The sequence below is a fragment of the Leptonychotes weddellii genome, chromosome 16 (assembly GCF_054177405.1).
Source record: "Leptonychotes weddellii isolate Sample4059 chromosome 16, ASM5417740v2, whole genome shotgun sequence".
NCBI classification, from domain to species: domain Eukaryota; kingdom Metazoa; phylum Chordata; class Mammalia; order Carnivora; family Phocidae; genus Leptonychotes; species Leptonychotes weddellii.
In genome coordinates this window covers 24,222,295-24,242,313 of record NC_138384.1, presented here as the reverse complement: position 1 = coordinate 24,242,313, position 20,019 = coordinate 24,222,295, and the positions used below count along the sequence as shown (strand labels likewise).

Sequence of the window (20,019 nt, the reverse complement as noted above, 5' to 3'; positions counted from 1 at the left end):
CAGCAATGCTGTTCTAGTTCATATCTCTCATGCCTCGCCCCTTCTTTAAAACTTGCCTGTGTCTCCCTGTAGAATTTTGAGTAAATGCCAGATACTTTAGCTAAGGCCAGAAGTCCATAATTAGCTACCCAGAGGCAAACGGAGCTCATTCCTGAACCCATCTGCGGCGGCTGCTTCCCAATCCCGGTTTAAGAACAGACTCCCATGCGGCCGCTTTTAGACCATTCTGAGCCACACACACCCTCTCCTGACCTGTCAGAGCCCTGAGCACGCGCGCGGGGGTGAGTCTGAATGTCCCTGACTCCGCAGGAGATGCCCCCAGCTCTGGGTAGCAGTGTTGGATGAATAGAGAAATCGGCCCCGGCCAAGGTTGTGTCACCCCATAAAAGGGTGTTGGGTCGGGGTGTCTCTGCTCCCCCAGCCATGACCCACATCATTGACCTGGTGCCCCGGGACGACTGCTCCACGCACGCATTCGCGTCCCCCGCCATCCTGCTGCCACTGGGGCCGCCACGCAACCAGCTGGCGGGCGTGAAGCAGCAGCTCTACCACCCGGCCCTGCCCAGCCTGCGCCGCATGGACATGGACTCGGTCAGGGCCTGCCTTTCCGACGAGCACTGCCGGTCCACCACCTACTGCCGCAGAGGTCCGGCCACCGGGCTGCCGCGGGCCACCGGGCCCCTCGGGCCCTGCGGGGCGGGGGTGGGGGGGAGAAAAGCCAGGAGGGGGGCAGGGTTGGGGGTTTCCTGATAAGGAAGCCTCCACTTATCAGGAAAATGGGGTAACAGGGCCTGCCTCCTATTATGCTGAGATTAAAACGAGCTGGGAGAATAGGGGAAGGGAGGGAAAAATAAAACAAGGCGAAATCAGAGAGCGAGACAAACCATAGGAGACTCTTAATCACAGGAAACAAACTGAGGGTTGCTGGAGGGGAGGGAGGTGGGGGGTGGGGGACCTGGGTGAGGGGCACTGAGGAGGGCACCTGATGTGATGAGCACTGGGTGTTACATACAACCCACGAATCACTGAACTCCACCTCTGAGACTAATAATACACTCTATGTTAATTAATTGGATTTAAATAAATAAATAAATAACAAGCTAAGAGAAGCACTTAAAGTTGTGCCTAGCACAGAGCACGTGCCCAACAATAACATAACGGTGGTTACTAACAGAGAGAGAAGTGTGCAGAAGTCACGTAGTAGGAGTGATCATAAAGCGACAGTGACAGCTTCTGCCCAATCTGCTCTCCACGTGGAAAAGGAAGAGGAAGACCCTCCTCACACTCCCCATGAATGAGAGGTGGACAGGAGAGTCTTTGGGGTGAAAAGGCCACATGCACCCAAGGAATAGCTCTTCATCGATTGAGAAGCTTGGGTGTGGAGATGGGGGTGCCTGTGAATGAATGAATGAATGAATGAATGAATACACGTTCATTTCAGCACATGTATTAAGCACTTGCTTTGTGCCTGATGCTGCCCCAGAGGGAGGGAAACAGAGAAGATAGCATGTGCAGGGCCCTGGAGGGGAAAAACTGCCCCAGGTGTTGGGGGAACTTGAGGGGTTTGGTTGGGCTGAAGGACAAGGTTGGGGCAGCAGCAGGAGCTGGGGCTGGGGACCAGGGCACTGTTACTAAGCTCAGGGAGCTTTGGAGGCAAAGGGGACCCTCTGAAGACTTGAAGCAGAAAAGAGGTCTGAGCATTCTGGGGGTGGGAAGGGGGTGGAGGATGGCTCAGAGGGACCAGAGGTGGATGGGGGCTGGGGGGGGGTATGACACTGGGAGGGACCACAGTCTTCAGGAAGGAGTAACAGTGTTTCAGCCACTGGAGAGGGTTTGGGAAGGTATTTAGGAGATGAAGTAACAGGATTTGGTACCAGTGTGGTGAGGGGCAAGAGTGGGAAGTCTGGAATGATACCCAGTTTCCAGCTCAGGTGACAAGTGGGACGAAGGTGTCAGAGACTGCATGGAAATTTCCAGAGGCCCCATGCAGAGCCCTGTAGGGCCTAGATGGGAAATGCCGGAGGTGGGTGGGGAAGCAGTGAGGAGGGAGGCCCCCACACCTGGCCCTCTAAGGGGCAGCCGCCATGGGGCTCCGGCTAACTGCTGCGTGGGCAGGCTCAGCATGTTTCTCCCAATTTCCTGGGTTCTCTTGGAAGCCAGGAATCTAGGTTTTTAGGGACAGCTCTTGATTTAGATATGTATTTTTATTGCAAGCTTATGCCTTTAATAAAAGTAATAGAGTCACAGGTTCAAAATTCAAATGCTGTAACAATGTAGATCTTAACATCTCCCTCTGCCATCCCCCACTTCTACTGACTTACAGGTAACCTGCCAGTTTCCAATGTATCCTTCCACTGTTTACTAATGCAAATATAAACATAAATTCTTTTGCTCCCCAACTTTTTGTTATGAAGATATTCAAACATAGAGAAAAGTTGAAAGGATAATACTATGGACACCCAGTGCCTTCTACCTGCTTCAGTTAATCCATTACCATATTTGATTATTCTCTCTCTAACACACACACAGACACTCACACTCTCTCACACACACTTCAGCAAACAGTTCCCAGTGACAACAACCTCCTATATGACACAATACTATATGATCACATCTAGGAAAGTTAACAATAATTCCATAACACCTACTCTTCAGTCTATATTGAAATGTCCCAAATGACCCCTAAAGATGTCTCAGAGTTTTAAAATCCTTCCAGAACCAGGCTGCAATCTAGGACTGCACATTGTAACTGGTTGCTATGTATCTTGTTTTAGTCTGAAATAGTCCACCCACTTTCCATTTTCCAATTGGAAAATTTCCAATTTTAATATCGGCTTTTTAGAGTTCAAAATACTTATGTTGTAGATAGTCCTACATTGTGAATCTGAGTATTTCCTTAAAATGTTTACCTTGATTGTTTTCTGTAAACTAGAAACCAGGTGTAGAGGCTTGGTTAGCCAGATAAAACATTGGTGGCCAGAATCTTGCACAGGGGATGGATGCCATGTTTGCCCTAATGCTTCAGTGGGAGACACGTAATGTCATTATCCTGCTGTTCGTGATGTGAGGTTTGATGACTTGGTTAAGGTGGTGACCTGAATGTATCTTCTTCTCTGCCTCCAATTGCCTCAGTTTTAGGTGTTAAAGCAAAAGGGAGCATACAGCATATACTCTTGGACACCTTGGAGGTTTCGTATGGAGAACTGCGTCTATTTATTTTAAGTAGCTGCCTAGTGAGGACATATCACAGTGTATTTAACCAGTCCTTTAATGACAGACACTTGAGCTGCTCCATCATTCTCTGCTCCCAGCAATGCTGAAATGGGCAGATCTTTTACCCACATCATTTCCCAGTTGTACACCTGTAATGTGGGATAAATTCCCAGAAGTAGGACCAGAGGTTCCGAAGGTATGTGTATTTATACTTCTGATAGTTAATGCCAATTGCTTTCCATAGGCTGGAACCAATTAATACCAGCCATATTACAGCAGTGGCCCTGTTTCCAATAACTGCACTAACTTTTGGATTGTTTCCAATCTGATAGGCAAATATTGGCATCTTAATGTAGTTTGAAGATGCATTCATCTTATTGTGAATGAGGCTGAGTGTCTTTTCATATGTTTTAGGGACCACCAGCATTCCTTGTGTTTGTGTGTGAATTACCTATGCATACGGCTGGCTCATTCTTCTTGTCTTGATTTCTAGGAACTCTTCAGGGAAATTGCACCTCATCTGTAAAATAAGTGGAAATATTTTTTTCCCATTTGCCCTTTGACTCCTGTCAGTTTTGCCAAGCAGAAGTTTGCTTTTTGTAGTCAAAGTCATCAGTCTTCCCTTTATAGCTATCAGATTGTGAATGAATTGATATGGCCTTCCCCACCCTAAGGTTATAAGGGAATTTACATGTTTTCCTCTAGGGTTTTTATGGTTTTGTGTTTTTTACATTGAAATCTTTGATCTACTTGGAGTTTATCCTGTTGTAAAAGTAAAAATCTATTCTATCTTGGGTTTTTTTTAAGTTGTCAAATATTTCCAGGAACTTTTGGAGAAAGGGCTCCTGAGGGGGCCTATGATGGCTGGTGGAGGAGACACCTCTTCTCCCTCTCTTCTTCAGATGACTTTGACAACGCCCACTTCACACTTTTGGGTGTCCCCAACAAACCCCTGCAGTGCTTGGTGAGTGTCCTTTGCTCCTGGCCCCGGGTTTGCTCAGGGGAGAGGGTGTGAAGGTCCTGCCTGCTCCCAGCCCCAAGTACCTCGGGTTCTTCAGCTGCCTGCTTGGGCCCCTGCCCCCTTCCTATCTCATTTAGGGGGCTTCAGGCTCTCCGCCAAGCGCCTGGGTCGGGAGGGCCAAGTTGTCAGGCCCAGGCTACGGGCTGGTCTGGGTCGGCCCCCCAGGCTTCTGCACCTACCACTACGCCCTGACTCACATCACCCTGGCAGGACGTCACGGCGACGGGCCAGAGACTCCGCAACAGGTGCCGCGAGGGAAAGCTGGTACCCATCGTGCCGGGCATCAACCGGGTCGACTGGCCCTGCTTCACACGCGCCATTGAGGACTGGTCCCGCTTCGTGTCTTCCCCCGGCGAGTTCAAGCTGCCCTGCCCGAGCAAGAGGGGTCAGTCTACTGGGCCCGGAGGATGCCCTAGGGCGGGAGAGACCCGGAGCGCCACCTGCGGGCGAGGGGCATCGGGGGGGGGGGCTGCGACAAGGACGGCGGGGAAACCGAGGAGCAGCTGGGGCACTTAGAGCGGGCAGGACCGAGACAGGCTGAGGGACAAAGACGTGGGGCTCGTCTTGGGGAGGGGGCAGGGGCCAGGTCCCGGCCGGAGGGAGCCATTGGGCGGAGGCTGAGCGCGGGGCGGGTTCTGGGACGGGCGGAGCAGGGTCTAGAAGCGGGGCTTGTCCTGGCCGGGCCGGGGGACGGGCTCACCCAACGGGTGTGGGCGTGGTTCGGTCCAGGGGCGGGGCTCAGGTAAGGGAGGGGGCGGGGCTTGTTCGGGGCGGGCTGGGGGCTGGAGAAGGGCGGTCTCTCCGCAGTCGAGAGTTTCAGTGGCTACGCGGTGCGGTACTTGAAGCCGGAGGTGACCCAGAATTGGCGAGTAAGGAGGGCTGCGCGCTGACCTGTCCCTGGGGACCAGAGGGTCGGGGAGGAGAAGCTAACACGGGGGCGGGGTGGGGAGAGGTCACCCAGAGCAGGGTTTCCCGGTCCCCAGGGCCAAGATCTCTGGCAGAGAGCGCTGTGGCGGGCCGGGGGGGGGGGGGGGGTGTTAGTGTCCCCCCCCTCGGCTCACGGATTCCCCATTCCTCTGGCCCGCGCCAGTACTGTCTCAACCAGAACCCCAGCCTGGACCGCTACGGACAGAAGCCCCTGCCTTTCGACTCCTTGTAAGTGACGCCACAGGCCCCAGGACCCCATACCTGGAGGAGGGAGGATGGGGTCTTGGCCGCTTTCCTCCGAGCACCTTTAGTGACTCTTGAAAGTGTGAGACCCGGGAAAACTGCTGGGTTCCAATACACCACAAGGAAATTGCAGTTCCAAACTGAACAGATGTTTAATCAAACGGAGCATCCTGTCCTCCAGTCCCTGGCAACCCCACCTTTCGGAGTGAAGGCATTAGGTGGAACCAGGGTGGAATGTAATCCTTCTGGTGGGATAGCGCCTCCCGAGATGGGAGTGAGGTTCCCCGAGAGGGTCACCCTTCCCCACCTCGGGCTCACCTTCCTCCTCCCTTTTTGGCAGGAACGCCTTCCGACACTTCGGCTCAATCTACAGGTAGGCGAATGACCCCCTCCCGCTCCACAACCGGCCACTCCTCCATGGGGCTGTGTCCTGGCCGCCTCTGGGCTCAGGCGACTCTCAGACCCCTCTCCACCCCGCCTCGAGCCAAGGTTTTGGTACCCTCCGGGTGATATCGGGGCCCGATTTGCTTCCCTCCGGAGAGATCCGCGCCAGGAGAAAGCACAGCCTACTGGGAGATGGGGGGAGCAGAGTGCATGTCCCACCCGATTTGGCTCAGACTAGGCCAAAAGGAGGGGGGCTTACCAGGGAGGAGAGCAAGGGCTGATGGAAAGAACCAAGAGTGTGCCTTCCAGGATCCGGAGAGGTGGGAAGGGCTGAGGCTCCTGTTTCCAGCAGGAAGGTGTAAGGTATTCAAGCATCTTCATCTTTCAGCCCTCTCCCAACTACCAGGCCCCCTTTCCTCCACCGCAGCAGTACCACACTCCTGGGTGTCCCCCAAAGCACCAGCACAACCAAGCACGCCACACTTTTGCTGGTGCTGTTTCAGGGCCTAGGTGATCCTTCCTTCTCTGCCTGGAAAATTCCTCCTCACTCTTGAAAGCCCAGCCTAGATGTCCTATCCTCCTTGGTCTTCCCTGAGGCTCCCTTGAAGCCTCTCCCCTCCAGCTCAAACCCCCTCGGGTTGGTCACCACAGATGCATCCCTATCTGATAGCACATAGACTATTGCGTTATAATTACTGATGGAAAGTTTGCCTTCTCTCACCCACCCTGTCCACACACAGGGGAACGCTTTCTGATATTTTTACTATTATATACTATTATATAATGCCTGCCAGGGTAAGTGCACTAAATGTTTGAAAAATGAGTAAAGCACGGCAGGACTGGGGATCAATGAGAAACAAAGATGAGGCAAACTGGAAGGGGGTGATTGAAAGTCAAGCAGAGTCTCTGAAAATATATAATTGAAAGGAAATAGGGAGCCACTGAAGGCTCTTGAGCCATAGAGAGATAGGATGGAAGCTGTGTTTTCAGAGCTTTGAGGACAGGAAGTTGGGTTTGGGGGGCAGGCCTACAGAAGGACAGCTTGATTTTCCCCAGGACACCCTGGAAGCCCCTGCCTCAACCCTATTTCTCTCCACAGTCGTGTCAACTATCTGACCCCCTGGCATTAATCTGTGAAAAGGAAGCCGACCCTCAGGCTGCTGGACTCTGGCACCTCAGGTTCTCCAGCAGGACAGGGGGTGTGTGGTGGCACCACTCATTTCCCTACGAGGTCAGCCTGACTGGAAATAAATCTAGTAATAATAAACCAGGTCTGTGTGTGTGTGTGTGTGTGTGTGTGTTGCAGGGATTGGGAGAGAGGTCAGTACCTCAGGACGCTGTCTTACCTTTACCTGCCCCCTGCCAACTCCTGGAGGACTGGTGGGGGGCTGGAGAAAGATGTTTCGTGACCCCAGGTAAAGAGTCAGGGTCTAAACCCCAAGGCTCAGCCAGGGGTGAGGTGTAGAGTTAGCCTGGGAACTGGGTTTTCCCTGTGCCCCTGTCCCCTGCTTGCAGCCCCACAACCGGGCCCCCTCCACCTCAGACTTTGAACTTGGGCCCTAAAAAGAAAAGAGGAGGTTCAAAAGGAATTTTAGATACCTCTCTCAGAAGATTTTACCATACCAGTATACTCTGGGGGCTTCCCTGGGTCTGGCAGGCTCTGGTGGGCTCAAGGCAGCCTCTGGGCGTGGAGCAAGAATCACCTACTCCCTCCACGTAGCTTCAGGACTAGCCCTCACATCTGTCCACCAAACTACAGAAAGGAAAGCATGATGTCCTGGGGATAGCCATGGGCTCTCGTGGGCCAGGTCCGGAATAACCGCACTCAAAGGGCTAAGGAAGAGTGTCTCTGGCATGGTTAGGGAGAGCCAGGATCAATGCACAGCTCCCTTCCAGATAGCCCACCCGCATCCCACTTGTGGGCAGTCTGCAAGGACAGATCCCAACCAGGATAAATAGCCACCAAGCTCTAAGACTATCTGAACAAGAGCCCTACGGCTAGGGTCTGGAGCCTCAGGGATCCTTGAAACTTCTGAAATCATGAGCAAAACTGTATGTGCCCCCACATATACATTTTCCCATGGAGAGACCCCTTGTTTTCATCTGATTCTCAGGAGAGTCAGTGCCCAGAAAGGTTAGGAAACCCTGACTACACCCTCCCCATCCCCTTCCACTAATAATTACTGAGCACCTACTGCACACAAGCTAGGTCTCAGGTGGAAGGAATTTAAAGAATAATACCAGGCTCTTATTTCTGGACTCTATGTTACACTATTCAGAACACACTGTCATGTGACTTATTATCTCCTCCATGCCTCAAATCCCATAAACACTGAAAAGTGACCAGAACGAATGCTATCCTATATCACAGATGGGAAAACTGAGGCCCAGATCAGGAAGTAGTTCACTTCGGCCACACCCAGAACTCAGGACTCAAAGCAAGTCCCAGCACTTGACACAGTGTTCACATACAGTTTGCGCTCAATGTCGTAGAATAAATTATTTCCCAGAATGGGAGGTCTTTTGTTCAATCTTGGGTAAAAAACAAGGAGACAGCTTTGTCATTGTCATCTGATAATGCAGACAGAGCCTGCCTTACAGACTCTAGGCTGACTTTAATTTCTTTTAGGGGTGGAGGTGATGGTTACTATCCTAATACGGAGGTGAGGGACCATGGTGTCTGTCTGTCCTCAAGGGTGGGGTTCTGCTGACAACAGAGCAGGAGCATGGGGAGGAGCAGACGGGGAGTGGTAAACAGATCACGGAGCCCCTTCTTCCTTGGGGGCCTATCGAGAAGGTACCCAGCTTCCTGCCATTTCATGCAGGAAGAAACCCTTTCCTCCAAGCCCAGCGGGCAGTCCACCTGGCTTGAACCTCAGGAAGCCCCTGGCAGAACCTCTTGGGGTGTCAGAGCCAATTCTGCAAACTTGAGTGCCTCCCCCAACATGACAGCTCAGAGAAGGGATAGATCTGCCCAATGCTCCCATCACAGCAGGGATGCTGGAGTCCTGGCCTGTGTGGGCCTGGGACAGCCAGAGAGCATGCTTCAATGTACCAGAGGGAATCAAGTGCCTGGGGCTTTTTTCCTGGCCCTGCTAGGAGGGCAAGGCCCTCTGGGAATTTGGCCCAGGGGACATTTGAGGCTTACCCGGCCCCATGCTGGGTGCAGGAAGGACACAGACCAGAAGCCCTCCCTGCCTGGGAGGTGCTCCCAGTACAGGAGGAGGAAGGCAGGCCCAGCTGATTCAAACTTGAAAGCAGAAGGTGAGAATGTGGGCACACCTAGACCACGTTCCTCGAGCCCAAGACACTGAAAGGTATGGTAACCCACACCAGCAATGTAATTAGGTTCTTGCTCACCAATTGTACACTGAATCCTGATTCCATAGACCTAAAAATGTGTGTCCAAGAATAAAGGAAATGCAGAGTGGATGAACATTAACAAGCCTGATTCAGTATGTACCTTCTTTTTTTTATTAATTAATTTATTTTTAATTAATCTCTACGCCCAAAACGGGGCTGGAACTCAGGACCCCAAGATCAAGAGTCCCATGCTCTTCCGACTGAGACAGCCAGGCACCCTACCACTTTCTATTTTTTAAGCGTAAGATAATGTATTAACCACCTTGCAGACACCATGAGGTGGGTAATTTTAGGCCCATTTTATGGGTGATGAAATGGAGGTTAAGTGCCTGGCCCAAGGTCACACTGCTGGTGATTGGCAGAGCTGGGAATTGAAGCCAGCCTACCTGAACCTTGAGCTTGCGTAGCCACCACATTCCACTGCCTTCCTGCTATGAGAGAGATATAAGCCAAGAGTGGGGAGGAAACCAGAGGGGGCTTCCTGGGGGTGGGGACATCTGATAATCCCACCCAGAGGCCAAGAGATGGGAAGAAGCCTCACTCCCACCTAGCCTGGGCCACTGTCTCCTGGCCTCAAAGTCCCCTCAGCCTCAGGGGAAGACTCTTTACTCATCATAAATAGATCATTAGAAATCCTCCTTATGGCCACTACCTTGGGGACAGTCCAGCCTCCATGGCCTCACCCACAGGTCTTCCTGGTCAGTGCCCCAATCCACATCCCTGGCCCTGGGCCTCAATGCATTGCCCCACACAAACCTCCCCACCAGCCTCCTTGCTATTCTGAACACCCAGGCTCTTGTCTGCCTCCTCACCTTTGTTCAAAGCCTTCCTCCCACCTGAAATGCCTTTCCCATCACTTCCAACCCAAATCCCACCATTTCTCCCAGGCAGACCTCTCTCAAGGGCTCCCTCCCCCCGGCCCCCCAATCTTCCCCGATACTACAGAACAAACTCCTAGCCTCTGGCCCACAGTTGGCTCTAAGGAAATACTGCACTTGGAGGCTCCCTTTACCTCTCTGAGTGAACACAGGGGCTCAGGAATGGGGCCTGGGGCCGCGCAGAACCCACACACAGATCTAGACTAAATGAAACAACTACTACAAAGTAACAGTTGTGTTCATGACAAAGTAACACACCAAATACATCCTCACCCAGGGCCTGGGACTGGCAACAGGGATGGATCAGGGGTGAGGTGAGGGTCAGGGAGGACTCACATGTAATCTTTTGTGCTAAAAATCAGAAGCTTTGACATTTCTGACCTTACCTTTTGATACATGAAAACCTCAAACCTCTCTCCTCTGAAGTTTTAGCTGCATGCCCCGCAGCACCAGCTCCTGGATGAACAAAGGCAGGAATGCAGACCTAGGTTGGGGAAACACACACAGGCAAGAGGGAGACTCCCGCGGGCACCCCCTATTCCCACCCCTCCTGTTGACCTCCTTTTCAGGGACCTGAGGAGGACTGGGCATTCCGGGCCTGGAATCTTTGTACATTTGTGACAATCAATAGCAGCCAAGGCTTTTCCTGGAGGCATGACCTTCAAGGAACAAAGAAATCCCCCGTTTGAGGATGGGATGTGGAGCTTATCACAGGCCAGCCTGGCCCAGCCTGGGAGGCCCCGGGCCAACGTCCAAGGCCGGAGCAGCCCGCGGGCCTGACTGAGGCCTGCTCTGGAGGAGGGAATGAGGTAGGGAGGCGGGAGGTCAGGATGGAGGACTGGAGACAGACAGAAAACTTCCACAAAGGCGTCTGAGGAGGTCTAGGCTCTTCCTGGAGCCGCCTCTGCACAGATGGGGAGACAGAGCCTGGCGGCTTTAATCCCTCAAGGAGTCGAGGGCCCACCGGAGGGCTGGCCGCCCCCTCTGCCAGCTGGTGAAAGGCTTTCCTGTCCCCTGGCTGGACCGGGTGCCGGCACCGGGCCCAGCCATTGTGCCCAGCTTCCTGGCCCGCAAAGAGTGGGTTGGAACCAGAGCCCCAGGCCTCAGCGGCTGGAGCTGGGGCCTGGGATGTTCAGAGCCCAGGGCTGACCCATCCCCTCTGTCTGTTCCCCACCAGGCCAGCCTCCCCGATTCCAGGCCTCCTTCACCACCAAATGCGTGGCCTTGGGCAGCCCCAGGACTTCTCAAGCGTCAGCCCGAAGGGAATACTCACGTCTGCCCTGCCCTGCCCTCTTGGTAGGAGGCTCTGACCAGCGGGCAGAGGGGACAGGGCTTATGAATGGGGTGTCGGGGTGGGGGCGGGGAGAGCCCCAACATTCAGAGGGAAGCGTTAGGGCAGCCCCCTCCGGCCTCTGACCTCCGACTGTTCTGCTCTCCCGAGTGGCCACAACATGCCCAACCCTCCACAAAGGCCACTGCACTGCGCCCTCACCCTCCCGAATTACCAGCTCCGAAGCGGGAGGCTTCTGTCTGCCTCTGTCTCTTGATCCTCCCCAGCTCTGGCTGTTGTCCTGATGTCACGGCTCACCCCAAGGTACCACCTTCTTCCTACGTGTCAGTGGTTGGGGCAAAGCGCATGATTCCCCAGACTGAAGGAGGTAGTATTAGTTTACGCCCCGCATCGCAGTGTCCCAGGTCCCTGGTGAAAATGCTCTGCTCTACGAGGGGGAGACTCACATCAGCCGTGGGACGCAGGAGGTTGTGGGGGCTCCTGGGCGGGTGGGTGGGCGGTGTGGTCAGCGGCTCAAGCCTGTCTGCGCCGTTTCTGTCGCTTACAGCTGACTGACACAGGAAGACTGCAGGCTGGAAGCCAGCAGAGGCAGGGAGAGGAAGAGGACAGAGGTTGATCCTGTCACCCTCCCAGAATCAGAGTGTCAGGTCTCTAAGGGCCCTTAGAGATCAGGGTCAAGAGCTCTGCTTCAGATGGGGAACTGAGGCCCCCAAGAGGGGCAGATAACAAGTGCCTGGGGTCACTTTTTATTAAAAGGCTAGGACTTAAACCTGAACATCCAGGCTCCACTCACTGCCCTGGTTTGGGCGCAGGCTGGAGCCCAGAGGCAGAGGGCCGGAGGGGGGCGGGGGTAGCTTTGTAAGAAGAGGATGGAGACAGAGCAAGAGCACGTCGCTGTAGGCTCCGTGTGAGCTCAGCCCCGCCGGGGCTCCTCCTGCCCACGCACACGAAGACCATCGAACATTCAGGAAGGGCAACCTGAAGCTATAAAGCACCAAACACATGCCAGTGCTTTCCAGGAGTCTCTGCAAGGTGTGTGGGTTTTGCCTAAGGTCACTCAGCTAGCAAGGAAGGCAGGATCGAAGCCTGGCACGGACACGAGGGGCCCTGGGCGTCCTCCGGCTCACAAGTGGACACCTGCAGGAAGGGACCACACGGCTCCTCGAGGGAGGACCTCCCAGGGGCACACACAGAGGAAGTAAGGGGTGTGGGGTCTGGGTCACCTCTGGGGTCCTCCTTAGCCTTTCCACGAGCTGTCTGCCCCCAGTTTTGAGCCCCCCTGTGGCATGGGCAGCTCCTTGTCCTCTTGACTTTCTACTCTCCCCACCCCCACCTCCGGGGCAAGGTGCTGACCACCCTCCCCTAGCCTGGGGAGGCTGTTTCTCCCTCTCTCCCCACCTCCACCCCTGCCTTTGAGAAAATGGAAGGAGCCTGAGTCACAGCTGGCCCACTGGGGGCCTGGGGCAGGGAACAGAAAGGTGGGTTGGAAGGCCAAGGAGGGAGGCAGCTGGCTGGACATGCAGATGGATGGCCACAGGATGCGGTGAGTACAAGTGGGCTGAGAGCAGGCAGCCCTCTGCGGCAGGGCACCTGGCTGGGGCCACTGCTGCTTCGGGCAAGCCCTGGTTTCCCACGGGGGCAGAGCAAGCACTCATGCTTACCAGGCCGGGCTCCCAGGGCTTCTTACCATCCACAAGCTGCGTGTCCCTCCCAGCCCAGCTCCCTCCGCCGGGGCTGCAGTTAGACCTCCAGCAGGTCAGGAGCCCGCAAGCCTATCCCTTAGGGCCCCGAGGACTGTCAGCACCTTCACAGCTTTCCCCCCAAGCCCAGGGCCTCCATATGGGACGTCATGAATCCTCACAGCAACTAAGCAAGGCAAGGGAGGCAACTGAGTCCCAAAGAGGTTGAGTGACTTGCCCAAAGTCACATGACCAGAACATTCAAAACTCAGGATTCGAACCCAGCCTCATGTCCCAATCCCAAGCCTGCCACCCGAGCCTGCACCCCTCTGTCTCTCTCTCCATGCCCCATCATCCCCCAGGGGAAGAATGACCAGAACAAGCAGAGCTTTGGTCTGTGATGGTCAATGTCTTTACTTCTAAAGCATACATTGGACTCACTATATATTAACATCAAAAGGGGCTATCTAAAATGGAGTCATTCTTTTTAAAAATCCAAATTTTCACATTTTTATATAAGATCCAAAATGATGTGAAATTAAACTATACAATGTTATGAACAGTATAACAACTGCTTTTAGAAAGCAAAAGGAAAGGGAAAATTTTGCAGTTGGGCCTGTTGTCAGCCTGGGTTCCATGTCTTTTGAGGCATTGTGACTGAGAGCCAGCACCGAGGGGAAGGACCGGCCCCTCTCTGCAGGCACAGGAAGGGAGCCTGGTCCCATAGAGGAGGCGGATGTGGGCTGTTCAGCCTTCTCAAGGTGGGAGCGAGACAAGGCGGGCCTCCCTGCTCCTCAGGGCCCTTGGTGCAAGCACTGATTAAAGTCTTTCTAGACCCACGCCCAAGGAGGGCTGGAAGAGGGCAGGGCAGGGACACAGCTGGGTTCACAAGAATCATTTTGATAATAAAGGTCCTTCGGGCTTCCCCAGGAGGGCCCCCACTGGCCAGTGATCTCAGTCAACTCCAGGCACCTACCAGCTCCCTTAACAACCCTCTGCCCTGGCCTGCTCCCTATTGCCCTGGACACCCTTGACTCCATGAGCCCCGGTGGGCAGGCAGAGACCTACAGGGACCCCGGGAGGACCCCAGAATCTCTGGCCTTGGAAGTCACTGGATAATGTCCAGGGCATCTTGGCAGCACAAGACCCCCGGGGTCCAGGCCAGGAGCCAGACTGACGGGGAAGGTTCCCAGGGGCTGGGAGAGCACTGTGGAGTCAGAGTCCTTTCACACCCCCACCCCCACCCTGGGTGCCAGGCCCGGTCTTGGCCCTGAAGGAGAGCTGGCGCAAGCTGTTTGGAGCCACGCTCTTGACACTTTGGTTCACACATTCAAGGGGGAGGACACTTGTTTGCATCCACTGGTAAGACCGTGGACTTGGCCCTGCTTCCTCCCAGGCACCAAGGTGGTCTAACAATCCCCTTCTTTCTCATCAGTAGTTCGGTCTGGCCGAGAACACATTCCCCAGAGCTTGGAACCATGCTGCAAAGGTAGGAGGGGCACTTTCTGAACAGCAGGATTAGGCCTCAGAACAAAAGCCGCCTTTCCTCCCTTCCCTGTGGAGGGCACTGTCCCTGGCTGAGTGTGTCACGGGAGAGCTTCTCTGCCTCCTCCCTTCTAGCTGGGCCGATTCTCTGCAGGCACACCCAGCTCACAGATGTGCAGCCGTCCTGCATGTCTCCCTGGGGGAACCCGGGAGGCCACACCGCCCCCACCTGGAGCAGACAGAGAGGCCTGCAGCTCAGGCTCACCGTCTGCCCTCCTGGTCCCCAGGACTACATCACAAAGCTGGCCTGCTCTCTCCAACGGCGACCTGAAGGAAGATGCCCTACATCCAGCCCACCTGTGGGATCCAGCCCTTCTCCCAGGCCTGACCATGACCATCCTCTTTCCTAACCTATCTGGTTTCTAATTAGGCTGAAAAGTTTGGGAAGGTAGGGCTGGCAACAATCCCTCCTCCGGGTCGAGGGAGGCCACTTGACTTCCAGCCTGGTTCCAGGCCCCCAGAGACAAGGGAGGCTGATGGCTCTCAAGTAAAGGAATCCTGTAATGGGAAAGAGGTTTGTGGGATCAGGGCCAGCCACAGCGATCCGGCTCCCCCCACCCCCTCCCTCCAGGCCGGTATGGGGAGCGCCAGGCGCCCCCAGCCCCACCCGGCGGCCGCCCCGGCGCCCTCAGTCCTCAGACCGCCCAGCCGGGCGGGGGAGGGCCCGGTGGGGACGGCTCGGAGGCGCGCACTCAGGGCCGCACTGAGGGCCGCACTCAGGGCAGGCAGGCGGCCACCTGGTAGGCGCCCTCGGTGGCGGCCGCGGCGGCGCTGTGCTGGGCGCTGTGCTCCTGCAGCAGGGCCACGTCCAGGAAGCGCTCGCCGCACCACACGCACTTGAACTGCTGCTCGCGGGCGTGCACGCCCTGGTGCTTGTTGAGATGCTCGCGCTGCTTGAAGGCCTTGTCACAGCTGGGGCACTTGTAGGGCTTCTCGCCCGTGTGCACGCGCCGGTGCCGCTGCAGGTCTGACGCGTACTTGAAGCGCTTCTCGCAGTCCGGGCACTTGAGCGGCTTCTCGCGCGCCGGGTCGCAGCGGTGCTGCACGAACTCCGAGGACGAGAAGAAGCGGCGCTCACACAGGGTGCAGCGCAGGGGCTTCTCGGCGGCCGAGCAGTGCGCCAGCTGGTGCTTCTGCAGGGCCGACGCCCGCTTGTAGGCCTTGGTGCACACGGGGCACTTGAAGGGCCGCTCGGCCGCGCCCGGCAGGCACTTGTGCCGCAGCAGCTCGGCCGACTGGTCGAAGCCCTTCTGGCACACGGGGCACTTGAAGAGGGTCTCGAGGGTGTGCACGTGCTGGTGGTAGAGCAGGTGGCTGGGCTGCCCGAAGCCCTTCTCGCAGAGGCCGCACTTGAAGGGCTCCTCGGGCTTGTGCGTGCGCCGGTGCCGCATGAGCGCGTACTGCTGCTTGAAGCCCATGGGGCACAGGTCGCACTTGAAGGGCCGCTCGGCGCTGTGCGTGCGCTCGTGCTGCCGCAGGTCCGACGGGCGCTTGAAGGCCTTCTGGCACTCGCCGCAGCGGAACGGCCGCTCCCCGCTCGGCGTGCACGGGTGCTGCAGCAGCTCCGAGGACTCCTTGAAGTGCAGCTCGCACACGTTGCAGCGGAACAGGTGGTGCTCGCCCGAGTGCGCGTACATGTGGCGCACCAGGTGCGAGCGGTGCTTGAAGGTCTTCTCGCAGACCGCGCACTTGTACGGCCGCTCGGAGCTGTGCGTGCGCTTGTGGTGCACCAGGTGCGAGGACTGGCTGAAGCTCTTGTCACACAGCGTGCACTTGTACGGCTTCTCCCCGGTGTGGATGCGCTCGTGCCGCGACAGCTCCGACAGGTGCTTGAAGGGCTTCTGGCAGATGGGGCAGCTGTACGGCTTGTCTGCCTGCTCCGCGGGGGCCACGGCCGGCGGCGGGGGCGGGGGCGGCGGGGGCGGGGGCGGCGGCGCGGGGGCCGGGGGCAGGGAGGTGGCCGCAGCGGCGGCGGCGGCGGTGGCTGCCGGCTCGGCCGCCTCGGCCGGCTTGTAGGTCTTCTCGCAAATGGAGCATTTCACCAGGCCGCTGGCGCCGCTGTGCGCGCTGTGGTGCTGCGCCAGCGAGGTGAGCAGCGAGAAGCCCATCTTGCAGACGCCGCAGACGAAAGGCTTCTGTTCGGCCTGCACACACTGGTGTTCCAGCAGGTCTGTGGCCTGATGGAAGATCTTGAGACACTGCGTGCACTGGAAGGAGCGGTCGTGGCCCGCCAGGCACTGGTGCTCGTGCGGGCTGGACAGGTGCGCCAGGTCGTGACCACACACGCCGCACTTGGGGCCCGGCTCGCCGGCCGCCGGCAGGGGCGCGTGCTGCGGGGGCTGGAGGCCCGGGTCCGGCTGCAGGAGGATGCCGTAGACGGCACAGCCCAGGGGGTTCTCGGCCGAGCCCGGGGGCAGCGCGTGCTCGGCCAGGGCGGGTGGTGGCTCCGCGTGGTGCTGGGGCTGCGTCTGCGGGGGCTGCTGCCAGCTTTCTGACATGCTTGGGAAGACGAAACAGGGCTTGGAGAGTAAGGGCTTCAGTTTCCCGCCGAAGGTGATCCAGCCCAGAGAGAAGCTGCCCAGGATCAGGGATGGGCAAAAACCTCAGAGGAGGCACACAAGGGGGACTGGTCAGACGGCCGGCGGCATTAACCAAGACGGACTGCCAGGCTCTGCCTACGGGACGCGGGGCTCTCGAGGGCAGGGTGCCGGGGGGCGAGGCCAGAGGGGCTCTGCCTTCCCCGATGACTGGTTCTGGAGGGAAGAGAAAAAGGGTCAGCTTGACGCCGAGATCCGCGGCTGGTCCCTGGGCCCCTCTCCCCGTTCGGCCCACACTCGCCACACTGCTGCCACATCAGGGAAGAGAGAGGGGTTCAGGGCTGGAAGACCCGCTCTCTTCACACATGACCAAAGAAGTCTGCTGGCGGCTCAGCCCCTCCAGCAAAGAGAGCCTCCAGGCTCCCCAGCCTACCGCCAGCCCTCTGTAGCCAGCTGTCTCACAGATAAGGGTCTGGGATGATCTGCGCATAATACAAAGAAGTCATAAATTCTGCTCATGCTCCAAAGGAAGAGGGAGGCCCATGGCGTCCAAACCGATTTCAGCAGCGTAACTTTTTTTGTAAACAAAATTCTTACTTGGAAGCCCAATATGTTATTAGATAAAAGCAGAGAGGCACTGGTGGAGGACGCCCCGAGGCCTTCGAGCTCCTTTCCCCTGGCTGCCCTGAATCTCAACCCAGGACATCCCTGCTCAGGGTAACAGCCTGCTGAGACCGAGAACCAGGCCTCCCAGACCTGAGGGTCCAAGAGCAAACGGCCTCAGGCAGCCAATATTTAAAACAACTACAGGAACCGAGGACCATCTCAAAAAACTGATTTTGTGAGGGGCTGACCCACATCCCTCTCAACTATCCCCTAGGCCCTCTATCCTGACCATGTGCCTATTCTTCCTCCACCCAACAGTTAGGATGGCCTTGCAGAGACCTGAGCCATTATATGATGGGGTAACGATGATAGGTCCATAGACGCACCCAGCCTGGAGGGCTCCACAGCAGAACATCCCCGCTCTAGTTATCTCCCAGAGCACCCAAAACTCCTAAATCCTCTGAATCTGACAGTGCCAAGGCCCGCAGGAAAAAGTGGGCAATCGGGAGTTTGCCTCGGCAATGTGGGAAGTAGCATGCTAAGCACAGAGCATTTCTCCTCTTCCCAGGACAACCCGGAAAAGACAACCTTTCCAGAGGCAACCCCATTCCCTTGCTCCAAGTCTCTAACATTTTGGGTAATCCATGGAAGGGAAAGACCACCCAGCCCAGGCAAATCTCTAACTCACCACTTTGTGGCAGCAGAAGGTAATGAGAGCGAGAGGGAGGAACTTTTAGAATTACATGCAACCCACTTTCAGGTTTCCAGCTCCTCTGCCTCAAACATTGAAAAGTTTCTAAGTTTTCTCCTGAGGGAAAGAGGAGAAAAAAAGGGGATGCCTTCACAGGCCAGCCCTGCCTCTAACTGTTCTACCAAAGAAACCTAGGAGTCAGGCGAAAAACTGTCACCCACAGCATCTTCCGGGTAGGAAAGAAGGAAAGGAGCCGCTGCTCGTGGTGGACGCAGCAGGTTGCATGAACAAGCAGGTAGGAAGCCTCCCCAGGAAAGAGGGAAGAGGGGCTACTCTGAGCGCAGTCTAGGTCCGGATGAGCCAACCCAGATGAATTTTTTTTTTTTTCCCGCATGAATGGCTGCCAGAACCAGGGTCCCGGATCCTGGGCCCCCAGCTCAGCTGCCCACCCCTGCCCACTTCCAGGAAGGTGCGACCCGGAGGCCTCTCTGATCATTCCGCAAAGAGGAGAGACTAGGGTAACAGAGGCAAAGGGAGGCCCCCACCTGCGCCCCACGCCAGCCCTTCCTCCTCCCTGGGAACCCGAATGAAAGGCGATCACCTCCCCGCCGGCACTGCCCGCCAGCCCGGCTGGGCTACCTCCTGTCAGCCCTCACCAGTAACGGCCAGGCCGCTACGGGCCAGAGCGCCGGCCCCGCGGGCGATTGGGCCCGAGGAAGGCCCCAGGGCCGCAGGCTGGGCCCGGTTAGTAGCTACGCGCCCCGGCTGGCCTGGGGCCGCCCCAGAGCTCAGGAGGCCGCCGGGTCGGGCGGGAGGTGGAAGGGGGGGGAGGTGGTGGTGGTGGCGGGCGGGCCGGCTGGGGAAGGGGTGCGGCGGGCGCGGGAGTGGCCCCCAGACGCAGCCCCGGGCGCCCCGCCGCTCACCTGCTCCAGGCCGCCCGCGGGGTCAGGCGCGGGGCGAGTGGCGACCGGCTGCTCTCTCGGCCGCCCCTTTATTCCGGCTCCGGCGGCGGCGGCGCGGCCTACGCGCACTGCCAATCCCCGGCCTCGAGTAGCGGCGGCGGCCGGCCCGGGGGCGGGGAACGGGCTAGCGGCGGCCGGAACCGAGGAAGCGACGTGCGTGGCCGGGATAGCGGGGCCAGGGCGGCGGAGCGCCGGGAGGGCGGGCGGACGGACCGACGGCCTTGCAGAGACCGGCGGACAGGCGGGCGGCGCGGGGGCCAGGGAGGCGGGGCCGGGGGAGGAGCGGCAGCCGGGGCGGCGGCGGCTGCGGGAGGAGCGGGCGGCACGGAGCGAGGCCGCCCCCTGCCGGGGACCCCGCGGCCGGGCCGGGTCGGACAGTCGGGCGTGCGGGGTGGCTCTCCAGTTGCCTGACCTGCACGCCTCAGCGGACCCAGGGAGGGCGCCCGGCTTCCGACCAACCTGCTCGGCCTTGGGGGAGGGGGCTCCCGCGACCCGACGCCCGCGCTTGAGAGGAGGGGCCTCCTAGACCCTCTGATCTTCTGGAACTGACCCGCTTCTGACTGCTCAACTTGCTCTTAGGAGACGGGCCCCTGGAGCTCGGGCTCTGGACCGGCTTGAGGAGGGGGCTCCCGGACCTCTGATCCCGTCCGGGCCTCGAGGGCAGGGATCTCCGCTGGAT

The 20,019-nt window shown here is 57.4% G+C and overlaps 3 protein-coding genes across 3 annotated transcripts in view; 1 reads left to right on the top strand and 2 right to left on the bottom strand.

Annotated features, from left to right (window-relative positions):
• The window catches only part of CNGB1 (cyclic nucleotide gated channel subunit beta 1), a 73,057-nt gene extending 68,485 nt beyond the window's left edge, over positions 1-4,572 (bottom strand). Inside the window, exons 1-2 of the mRNA XM_081806522.1 lie at positions 4,432-4,572; positions 3,665-3,733 (exon numbers count right to left, since the gene is read on the bottom strand). The gene's annotated coding sequence lies outside the window, so the exon portion shown is untranslated. The remainder of the gene's footprint in view (positions 1-3,664; positions 3,734-4,431) is intronic.
• On the top strand, positions 303-5,393 carry SPMIP8 (sperm microtubule inner protein 8). Its single transcript, XM_081806523.1, has 5 exons — positions 303-646; positions 4,116-4,177; positions 4,445-4,619; positions 5,042-5,103; positions 5,238-5,393. Exons 1-5 carry the CDS (start codon positions 424-426, stop codon positions 5,391-5,393), a joined length of 678 nt encoding a protein of 225 aa, XP_081662649.1. The 5' UTR covers positions 303-423.
• A 7,995-nt stretch (positions 5,394-13,388) lies between these two features.
• ZNF319 (zinc finger protein 319) lies at positions 13,389-19,612 on the bottom strand. Its single transcript, XM_081806519.1, has 2 exons — positions 19,302-19,612; positions 13,389-17,297 (listed from the first exon to the last, which is right to left on the bottom strand). Exon 2 carries the CDS (start codon positions 17,040-17,042, stop codon positions 15,261-15,263), a length of 1,782 nt encoding a protein of 593 aa, XP_081662645.1. The 5' UTR covers positions 17,043-17,297; positions 19,302-19,612; the 3' UTR covers positions 13,389-15,260.
• Positions 19,613-20,019: the final 407 nt, after the last annotated feature.

What these genes read in the sequence shown, in the direction of transcription:
- SPMIP8 (XM_081806523.1), top strand. Translation starts at nt 424, where the DNA reads ATGACCCACATCATTGACCTGGTGCCCCGGGACGACTGCTCCACGCAC. An exon ending in ACAAACCCCTGCAGTGCTTG is followed by an intron (nt 4,178 to 4,444) that starts GTGAGTGTCCTT and finishes TCACCCTGGCAG; the next exon opens with GACGTCACGGCGACGGGCCA. An exon ending in AGGTGACCCAGAATTGGCGA is followed by an intron (nt 5,104 to 5,237) that starts GTAAGGAGGGCT and finishes TCTCTGGCAGAG; the next exon opens with AGCGCTGTGGCGGGCCGGGG.
- ZNF319 (XM_081806519.1), bottom strand. Translation starts at nt 17,042, where the DNA reads ATGTCAGAAAGCTGGCAGCAGCCCCCGCAGACGCAGCCCCAGCACCAC.